The 10,786-nt window shown below is 41.1% G+C and overlaps 2 protein-coding genes across 2 annotated transcripts in view; one reads left to right on the top strand and one right to left on the bottom strand.

Annotated features, from left to right (window-relative positions):
* Positions 1-5,643, bottom strand: part of LOC110165728 (zinc finger protein 316-like) — an 18,956-nt gene extending 13,313 nt beyond the window's left edge. Inside the window, exon 1 of the mRNA XM_020930919.2 lies at positions 5,406-5,643. Within this exon, the coding sequence (XP_020786578.2) occupies positions 5,406-5,571 (166 nt within the window). The 5' untranslated portion in view covers positions 5,572-5,643. The remainder of the gene's footprint in view (positions 1-5,405) is intronic.
* Positions 5,644-7,988: 2,345 nt separating this feature from the next.
* Positions 7,989-10,786, top strand: part of LOC110165717 (ectonucleoside triphosphate diphosphohydrolase 7-like) — a 28,129-nt gene continuing 25,331 nt past the window's right edge. The window contains exons 1-3 of the mRNA XM_055158317.1: positions 7,989-8,148; positions 8,476-8,571; positions 9,641-9,805. Coding sequence (XP_055014292.1) covers positions 8,564-8,571; positions 9,641-9,805 — 173 coding nt within the window. The 5' untranslated portion in view covers positions 7,989-8,148; positions 8,476-8,563. The remainder of the gene's footprint in view (positions 8,149-8,475; positions 8,572-9,640; positions 9,806-10,786) is intronic.

Genomic DNA, 10,786 nt, shown 5'->3' with positions numbered 1-10,786 from the left:
ATTTACTCATACTGTACACACTGTACACTAGGGACGTAACAATAACCGTAACGTGATATCGTATCGTCAAAGTTCTCACAATAATATCGTGGACCATCACAATATATCGAATTATAAGTGAAGAGTTATGTTGCAGCAGTAGCTAAAAAAAGACAGAGGGAACTACATAGACCATGATCCTTTGCTCCATTTCAGTGCAGATGACAAGAAGAAATAACAGTTCTAACACTTTTAAGTCTTAGTTCTTTGGATTAAGTCTTGTCGAGGCGTTTTATGAGGAAAAAGAAGCGTATTAACAGTTAAAATATCCCAATAAATATCCATGAGGTGTTTATCATGAAAATATCGAGATTTGGATATTGTTACATCCCTAATCATGAGCCTCCCCACCGTATCGTCAGCTTTCCCAAGATATCACAATAAATATCGTAGCGTGAGGTTCATACTGTGACGATATCGTATCGTGAGATTTGGATATCGTTACACCCCTACTGTACACCAGAGGCGGCGCTACCATTAGGCAAAAGTAGGCGGCTGCTTAGGGCCCCCAAACCTGGAGGGGCCCCCAAACAATTTCCCTCAGTGCCACTAATGACCGAGGCCTCAGAGCGATTTGATTTTCTCTCAATATGACATTAAATGAGAGCAGTTTAGTTTTAAACTATAATCATAAGTAAAATAATAATCATATGTAATGGATGAAACAAAAACATAATTGTACTAGCAAAAAAATAAAACTACTTTCAGTTCTGGTTTTCTAGTCGACAACCAAACTACTAAGACAAGTTTCCAGTCCACAATAATTAAATAGAGACGTGCATGTCTCAAGAACAATAGAGAAAAACAGACAATAAATATTAAAAAAATAAATAAATCTGAAAAACAGTGCATTATAGTGAGGATCCTAGACTCAGGTTCACCTAGGGCCCCAAACTGCCAACTCCATCACTGCTGTACACACTATACTGCAAAATAATTTGTGTATCAAACTGTTTTACTGTGTAAGCATCCGTCCACACGACGATGGTTTTTGTTCAAAACAGAGAAGTTTGTGTTCCTTTTGGCCTTTCGTCCACACGGAGCCGGCGTTTTGTGTGGACTGTGTTTTTTGAGAACAGGTTCCAGAGTGGAGAAATCTGAGAACACCGGCGTCACGTTGTCGTGTGGACGAGCAAACCACAGCTTTTGGAAAACGACGACATCAAGATCCCGTCATCGCCAGGATCCTCCGATGCAACGAAGCCTGCAGCCCTCGAACCTCGAACTGGCCTCCGCGGACCACAAGAGCGATGCTGAAATGTGACAGGTGTAACCTACAGAGCCGCTCCCGTCGCCCAACAACCGAGACACGCTGCCAGTGGATCAATAACAAAGAGTCGGATTTTGAGACCAAGTTAGTCTAATAATTTTCATCCAAATCTTACGGCTAAAAACGATTATGTTTAACTTTTATAACACAAAACAGCTATATTTGAGTGATACATCTAAAATCAGCTAAATACCTTAAAGTTAAAAAAAACATTGATGAGATTTGCATTATTAAATATTATTGTCATTGCTTACAGCGCCACATACAGGTGTGGCAGATGTATTACACCGTTCATTACATTGTCGTCTGGACGTGAATGTTTCTGGATCCGACACGTGTGTGGACGCAAATTTTTTTCAGCCTGCAAAAAAAATAAATAAATCCAGGAGCGTTGTTGTGTAGGGGTGTGCAAAAATATTGAAATATCAATATATCGTATCGTTTAATGTAATGATACAGTATCGATATCATGGGCTGCTGTATCGATATATCGCGTATTGAGTATTTTTTGTGTATTTTACTAAATTATTTTGTTACATCGCTACAGTTTTGTTGTTTGTTTAGTGGAAGGAAACTCATTCACACAGCAAAAAGGTTCGTTAAAATGAAAATTAAGAACATTTGACTTTATCTGAGTCGACTCTACCAGTGGAGTAAGTGTTTTTTTTCTAAATTCAAGCGACATTCAATTTCATTTCTTATTTTAAGGGTTGTTGTTTTTCTTTTTTTAAGTGTAGCAAGTTGTATTTTCATATTTTAAGAACAAAAAATCATATTCCGCTGATAGATAATTTAACTTGTCAAGTGGAAATTACTCAAATCATGATAAAACTTTCTTAATTCAAGTCATCTCAACTTGGTTACGGTAGATTAAATTTTTTGCAGTGCATGCGACACATTTGACATTTTCACTGTTTTGAGGATTAAAATGTTTGTGTTTCACATTCACTTTGCACAAGAAGAAGTGGTTTAACAAAGACTTTTAGTATCACAGCCACGATTTAGCCTTTATTTTTATTGAACGGTATCGAATCAATTTGAAATATATCGTATCGAATCGTAAGTTCACTGTGTCGAGGTATGTATCGTATCGGCATCTTCTTAATGATACTCAGCCCTATTGTCGTGTGTGTCGTCATTTCAAACAAACTCCATGACGACTGGAGCTCGGTGAGGTGTTTTTTTCTTATAATGGATGAAAGTCTGGGCAAAATCAAGCAAATAATAATAATAATAATGTCAGTTTCTGCCTTTTGCCTTTGCACGACTCTGTATTTTTGTTTCACGATACAAACGCAGAGAACAGGAACTGACAAATAAGGATCCATTTTGAGATTAGTTTTTTTTTTTTTGCATACAAATATTTCTTCATTACAGCCACTAGTTGTCAAATTTTGGGAGCCCTGCCTGTTCTACTTTTGTCTGGACAAAACAGAAACTTTGACGTCATTTTTCACACTGTGGAGAGTAAAGCTCAGATCTGTGGAGAGGCGACCAGTGTTGGGGAGTAACGGATTACATGTAACTGGGATTATGTAATCAGAGTACAATTTATGAGTAACTGTATTCAGTTACAGTTACTGTTTCAGTGAGTGGTAATTGGATTACAGTTACTTTGTTGAAATAAATGGATTACACGGCGGTATTTTCCTGTTTTCACATTTTGGGCTAAACCAGGACTAAAACCAGGACTAAACCAGGACTAAACCAGGACTAAACCAGGACTAAACCCAGGACTAAACCAGGACTAAACCCAGGACTAAACCCAGGCCTAAACCCAGGCCTAAACCAGGACTAAACCAGGACTAAAACCAGGACTAAAACCAGGACTAAAACCAGGACTAAACCAGGCCTTAAACCAGGCCTAAACCCAGGCCTAAACCCAGGCCTAAGCCAGGACTAAACCAGGACTAAACCAGGACTAAACCAGGACTAAACCAGGACTAAACCAGGAATAAAACCAGGAATAAACCAGGACTAAATCAGGACTAAAACCAGGACTAAACCCAGGACTAAACCAGGACTAAACCCAGGCCTAAACCAGGCCTAAACCAGGACTAAACCAGGACTAAACCAGGACTAAACCCAGGCCTAAACCAGGACTAAACCAGGACTAAACCAGGACTAAAACCAGGAATAAACCAGGACTAAACCAGGACTAAACCAGGACTAAACCAGGACTAAACCAGGACTAAACCAGGACTAAAACCAGGACTAAACCAGGCCTAAACCAGGCTAAACCAGGACTAAACCAGGACTAAAACCAGGACTAAACCAGGACTAAACCAGGACTAAACCAGGAATAAACCAGGCCTAAAGGACTAAAACAGGACTAAACCCAGGACTAAACCAGGACTAAACCAGGCCTAAACCCAGGACTAAACCCAGGCCTAAACCAGGACTAAACCAGGACTAAACCAGGACTAAACCAGGACTAAAACCAGGACTAAACCCAGGACTAAACCAGGACTAAACCCAGGACTAAACCAGGACTAAACCAGGACTAAACCCAGGACTAAACCCAGGCCTAAACCAGGACTAAACCAGGACTAAACCAGGACTAAAACCAGGACTAAACCAGGACTAAACCAGGACTAAACCAGGACTAAACCAGGACTAAACCAGGACTAAACCAGGACTAAATCAGGACTAAAACCAGGACTAAACCAGGACTAAACCAGGACTAAACCAGGCCTAAACCAGGACTAAACCAGGACTAAACCAGGACTAAACCAGGACTAAACCCAGGACTAAACCAGGCCTAAAACCAGGACTAAACCAGGACTAAACCAGGACTAAACCAGGACTAAACCCAGGCCTAAACCAGGCCTAAACCAGGACTAAACCAGGACTAAACCCAGGACTAAACCAGGACTAAACCAGGAAACAGGACTAAAAGGACTAAAACCAGGACTAAACCAGGACTAAACCAGGACTAAACCAGGACTAAACCCAGGCCTAAACCAGGACTAAAGGACTAAACCAGGACTAAACCAGACTAAACCAGGACTAAACCAAACCAGAAACTAAACCAAGACTAAACCCAGGACTAAACCCAGGTCTAAACGCAGGACTAAACCTGGTTTAGACAATATGACACCAAACTGTAGGTGGACATAATTAAAGGCAGCAGTGATTTCATATAGAAATCACTTCTCTATCAATAATATTTTTAATATGCTTAAGTAAAGACTGGGCTTTTTATTTTCTTTTAGCAGATAAAACTAAATATCTCATGTTCAGATTTCCTGGTCTTTACTTCTCTGCAGTAAACAGTCTGTTCATGGAGACTTGGGCTCAACAGACAATTTGAAGAGAACAAACAAGAATTTTCAGGATGTGGTTGTTACATTCATGTTGTTTTCAAAAGCACGACAATATCAAGTAATCCAAAGTATTCAGATTACGTTACTCACTTTAAGTAATTTAATGGATTACGTTACAAACTACATTTTGGGATATGTAATCTGTAATCTGTAGGGGATTACATTTTAAAAGTCACCTTCCCAACACTGGAGGCGACGCCGCTCACAGTCCAGATGCCTGTTTTTCTTGATATTTCTGAGCCGTAAAACCACCTGTAATTAAATAAATATAAATTATCACCGGTTAATGTCACACTGTGGAACATTCCAGGCAGAAACACGCAGAAGACGGCAACCTCCACCGGGAAAAGCGACACAGTGCACCTTTTAGAAGTTGTCTGTTTTCGTGTCGCCATGGTAACTGCAACTCGCCCCCTCATCTCATCTCATCTCATCCCCACCCGTCCCTCCACCCCCCCCGTAGTGACGTCACTGAAAAAAACTCAGTCAAAAATGCAGGGTTTTGCGGGCCTGTGGTTACTCTATTTTTATTTGACAGCTAGAATAATGACTAAATTTGATGATTTTACGGTAGAATTAAGATGATAAAATACTAAAAAAACAGTAAAACTACAACAGGCCTGGGTGTTCTAGGCCCACGCTGCACGCACCTACTTCTCTTCACAATATCTGCACTTTAATTTAATTTAAAAAAAACATAACACGAGATCGTTATTGAGCTCGTGCGTCTTTGGGTTAACGATCCAGTCCTTTTTATTTATTTTTTTTACCTTCTTTGTGAAAAACATCTCGAGGTTGCTGCAGAAATCTGGACCGCAGAACCTCCTCTTCATATTCCGCAAACGCGCGTTCAAACAGCGCAAAAATCTCATCCGCGGCGACGACGAGACGCTCCACCACCAGGTCCTTGGGCGCGTGGCTTTTCACGGACATCATCGTGGATTTGGGGAGTGTTTTTTTTTTTTTTTTTCCTGGCGCACACTCGCTGCTTTTCGCTGTTTGTGCACAGAGACGCAAAACCCGGAACTGAATGGGTTTAGAGGGAGGGGGTTTAAAGCGCGAGTGCCCCCTGCAGCCGGGACACTCTCACAACCGAGTAACAACCTGATCATAAGAACAGTGAGGCAGGAGATGTTGTACTCGAGTAATTCTCCTGGACTCAGACGACTGTGCATTGAAGGGGTTGAATTTTGTGATTCAAAGTGCAATAACCAGTTTTTCAGATGTTCCTTACTCAGTGTTGGGAAGGTGACTTTTAAAATGTAATCCCCTACAGATTACAGATTACACACCCCAAAATGTATTTTGTAACATAATCCATTAAATTACTTAAAGTGAGTAATGTAATCTGAATACTTTGGATTACTTGATTTGCTGTAGAGAAACAAAGACGAGGAAATCTTCACATAAGAAGTTTTGTCTGATAAAAGAAAATAAAAAGTCCAAACTTTACTGAACCAAATTAAAAATATTATTGATAGAAGAGGAGGAGACATGTCCACACAGAATGGTTTAGTCCTGTTAAATCCTGGTTTAGTCCTGGTTTAGACCTGGTTTAGACCTGGTTTAGACCTGGTTTACAAACAAAACCTGATTATAAGAACAGAATTTGGACATAAAAAATTATCCGTGTGTCATTCGTTCATTCGTTTTTCAAAATAAAACCAAAAATAAGAAAACGAAAAAACAACAATCTAATATCTGCTGGTGCACTGACGAGAGAAACAGGTTCAGGGAGGCTGTAAAAAGGACTTACTGATACTAGCCTCTTGCTGTTTTCTGTTACTGCTACTTATTTATTAGAAGTTTATTTTTTTACTCTTTGTTATTGTTATATATTGTCCTGTGTGAGCTTCTGTGTCCACGTCAGGAGGAACTGAGTGTTTTCTGTGAAATATGCAGTTGTGTTTGTGTTTTAAACGTGTATGAATGAAACAAAGAGGAGGAGGAGCAGTGTGGTTTTGGTCCTGGTCGTGGAACACTGGACCAGCTCTACACTCTCCATCAGCTGCTCGAGGTTCATGGGAGTTTGCCAAACCAGTCCACATGTGCTTTGTGGATCTGGAGAAGGCGTTCGACCGTGTCCCTCGTGGTGTCCTGTGGGGGGGGGGGGGGGGGTGCTCTGGGAGTCTGGGGTCCGATCCCTGTATGACCGGAGCAGGAGCTGTGTTCATTGCCGCAGTAAGTCAGACCTGTTCCCGGTGCATGTTGGACTCCGCCAGGGCCGCCCCTGTCACCGGTTCTGTTCATCTTATTTGTGGACAGAATTTCTAGGCGCAGTCAGGGGCCGGAGGGGGTCTGGTTTGGGGACCACAGGATCTCATCTCTGCTGTTTGCAGATGATGTTGTTCTGTTGTCTTCATCGAACCAGGACGTGCAGCACTGGGGCGGTTTGCAGCTAAATGTGAAGCAGCTGGGATGAAGATCAGCTCCTCCAAGTCCGAGGCCATGGTTCTCGACCAGAAAAAGGTGTCTTGCCCTCTCCAGGTGGGTGGAGAGTCCCTGCCTCAAGTGGAGGAGTTCAAGTATCTCGGGGTTTTGTTCACGAGTGAGGGGAGGATGGAGCGTGAGATTGACAGGTGGACAGGTGCAGCATCTGCAATGATGCGGTCGCTGTATCGAACCGTTGTGATGAAGAGGAGCTGAGCCCAAAGGCGAAGCTCTCGATTTACCGTCAGTCTTCGTTCCTACTCTCACCTCTGGTCATGAGCTCTGGGTAATGACCGACAGGACGAGATCACAGATACAAGCGGCACAAATGAGTTTCCTCCGCAGGGCGTCTGGGCGTCTCCCTTAGAGACAGGGTGAGTAGCTCAGTCACATGGGAGGAGCTCGGAGTAGAGCTGCTGCTCCTTCACGTGGAGAGGAGCCAGTTGAGGCTCGGGCATCTGTTCCGGATGCCTCCTGGACGCCTCCCTCGGTAGGTGTTCCGGGCATGTCCCACCGGGAGGAGGCCCCGGGGAAGACCCAGGACACGCTGGAGGGACTATGTCTCTTGGTTGGCCTGGGAACACCTCGGGTCCCCCCAGAAGAGCTGAAGGAAGTGTGTGTGGAAATGAAAGTCTGGGAGTCCCTACTTAGACTGATGCGACCTGGCCGGGGATAAAGCGAAAGAAAATGGATGGAATGAAATAAAGCACAACTTCAGGAAACTACATTATATAATATAGATGTTTTAAAATCGTCATATTTACTCTTTAAATGTATCTAAACTACGGAATATCTGAATAATCTGAAGGGTTTTTAATTATTTTCTCATTTTAGTTTTAATTTTATTTTTTTAACGAGACGCGGCAGCTACGTAAAGATGACGTATAGGACGTACGTAAAGAAACCGGAAGTATTTTCTGTAATGGTCCTGCCCCATTTCCATCTCCGCTCCGCCGCCTTCGTCTTTCTGCTCTGTTTTCCGAGGATTTCATGATAAACCAATATTTTTTAGATTATCCCAGAAGTACGCGTTTATTTCGCTCTCGGATTTAGCGGCGATGGCGAAGAAAAGGCGTGTTTTCTGTGAGTTTGTGCGTGTAAACATAACGGGAGCAGCCGGCTTGTTGTAACTACGTGGTACCAAAGCGTCTTTCATTTAAATCTACGAGGAAATCAGAGTTTAACCAATGAAATACACAAAACAGCATTATCCCGACGTGTTTACATCGTTGTGTTGAATTAAAACTTCATTTGTAAACGGAATTATCTTATGTAACAGGGAGATAAGCGTGAGATTGGTTTTAGCAGCTGTTGTGAAATAAGCCGCAGCGTTAATGATCCCGGTGTAATGTTATTATCTAAAACTGTGTAATGTGGTTTGTCTTTTTCTTTTTTCTTTTTTTTTTACAGTGAGATAAAGTTTTCCTGGATGTGAATAATTTAAATTTACGGACAAAATGAGGTGACAGGCTGTGCGGTGTGGACCTGAAGAGGACTTATGGCAAGGTAATACAAACTATTACACATTACACAAACTATTACACATTACATTACATTATTCTGTCCTACAAAGGCAAAAGACTTCAAATTTCTATTTTGTAAAGACAAAAATATAATAGGCAGTGTTGGGAAGGTGACTTTTAAAATGTATTCCCCTACAGATTACAGATTACATACCTCAAAATGTAGTTTGTAACGTAATCCATTAAATTACTTAAAGTGAGTAATGTAATCTGAATACTTTGGATTACTTGATATTGTCATGCTTTTTAGTTTAGTCCTGGTGTTAGTCCTGGTTTAGTCCTAGTTTAGTCCCAGTTTAGTCCCAGTTTAGTTCTGGTTTTAGTCCTGGTTTAGTCCCAGTTTAGTCCCAGTTTAGTTCTGGTTTTAGTCCTAGTTTAGTCCTAGTTTAATTTAGTTCTGGTTTTAGTCCTGGTTTAGTCCTAGTTTAGTCCCAGTTTAGTTCTGGTTTTAGTCCTGGTTTAGTCCTAGTTTAGTCCTGGTTTAGTTCTGGTTTAGTCCTAGTTTATTCCTAGTTTAGGTCTGATTTACGTCCTGGTTTAGTTCTAGTTTAGTCCTGGTTTTAGTCCTGGTTTAGTCCTAGTTTAGTCCTAGTTTAGTTCTGGTTTTAGTCCTAGTTTAGTCCTGGTTTAGTTCTGGTTTTAGTCCTAGTTTAGTTCTAGTTTAGTCCTAGTTTAGTCTTAATTTAGTTTTGGTTTTAGTCCTGGTTTAGTCCTGGTTTAGTCCTAGTTTAGTCCTGGTTTTAGTCCTGGTTTTAGTCCTGGTTTAGTCCTGGTTTAGCCTCCCAATCCTGCCCATCACCTTCACCTTTCACTATGTTTCAATTCCGTTTGGAAGAGAAACAGTTTGAACGGAGGTTTGAGTCACACACATCTGATTCACTTTTGCATTTATGGAGTTAACAAACTTCCGAAGCCCGTTTCTTGAGCCGTTTTCCGCTGTAGTAGTAGTAGTAGTAGTAGTAGTAGTAGTAGTAGTAGTAGTAGTAGTAGTAGTATACTTTCACAGTACAGACGTTCTGTTCTTTCTCCCTGACCTCTGTGTGTGTTTGTAGGATCACTCTGTCGTGTGTGCCGGCCTCCTGGTACTGCTCTGTGTCCCTGCTGTCTCTGGGCTGTGTTCCCCGACAGAGGCTGGTGCTCCTGCTGCTGCTCTGCTCCACTCTGCTGCTCCTGCTGCTGTGGAGCCCCCCCAGAAGAGCCAACGCTCAGCCAAACAAGTGAGGCGCACTGCACAGTAAAATAATAATAGAGTAATAAACAAAAATGTCAAACTCAATTTCAATACAGACTCGATGCTCAATGTCTGTTCCATGATGATGATAATTTAAAAAAAAAATATATATATATATATATATATATATATATATATATATTTATATATTTTAGACAATATAATTCGATTTTTCACATTAATGGTAGAATTTTCTTTTCTGTTCTCATTTGTCCTTATAGCTGTGTAATACTTCAGTGGTCCAGGCCTAAACCAGGTATAAAATAGGCATAAAATAGGCCTAAACCAGGTCTAAACCAGATCTAAAATAGGTCTAAACCAGGTCTAAACCAGATCTAAAATAGGCCTAAACCAGGTCTAAACCAGATCTAAAATAGGTCTAAACCAGGGCTAAACTAGGTCTAAACCAGGTCTAAAATAGGCCTAAACCAGGTCTAAAATAGGCCTAAACCAGGTCTAAAATAGGTCTAAAATAGGTCTAAACCAGGTCTAAACCAGGTCCATGGGTGTGTACTAGTCTCTCTGCTCTTATACTTGTTCTGATGCAGCTCAAGATTGTTCTAAAAACATTCAGAAAAGGTTCTGCTCTGTCCTGTCAATGGGACTTTTTTAGTATCGGTACCTGCAAAAAATTAGTATCTACATTCGATTTTTGACACTTTTGATGACACAACTTTAACCTTAACTTGTTCCTGGCTCTCACTAGTGCTCACATGCATGAAATAAAGGTGCGCAGCCCTAACAGAAGCATTTCTATCAACATTTTGATCCATGAACGCGTAAAATGTCTCGAGTTAATCTGCGGATTTTGTGATTGGGTTAATAGGAATTCAGGAAAATCATTTGTGCATTTTTATTGAAAATTTATCAGGGTAAGGGTTATTATTTGTCTTTTCACGAAGTCTGTGCCTTTTCAACTTTGATTTTTGAAACAGGCTTCTATTAAAATATCCCAAATTTGTTAAGG

The sequence above is a fragment of the Boleophthalmus pectinirostris genome, unplaced genomic scaffold (genome assembly GCF_026225935.1).
Source record: "Boleophthalmus pectinirostris isolate CB_2022bp ecotype Guang Dong unplaced genomic scaffold, ASM2622593v1 HiC_scaffold_22, whole genome shotgun sequence".
NCBI lineage: Eukaryota > Metazoa > Chordata > Actinopteri > Gobiiformes > Gobiidae > Boleophthalmus > Boleophthalmus pectinirostris.
The sequence above is the reverse complement of the archived record's forward strand: the minus strand, read 5'-3'. Positions and strand labels throughout refer to the sequence as shown.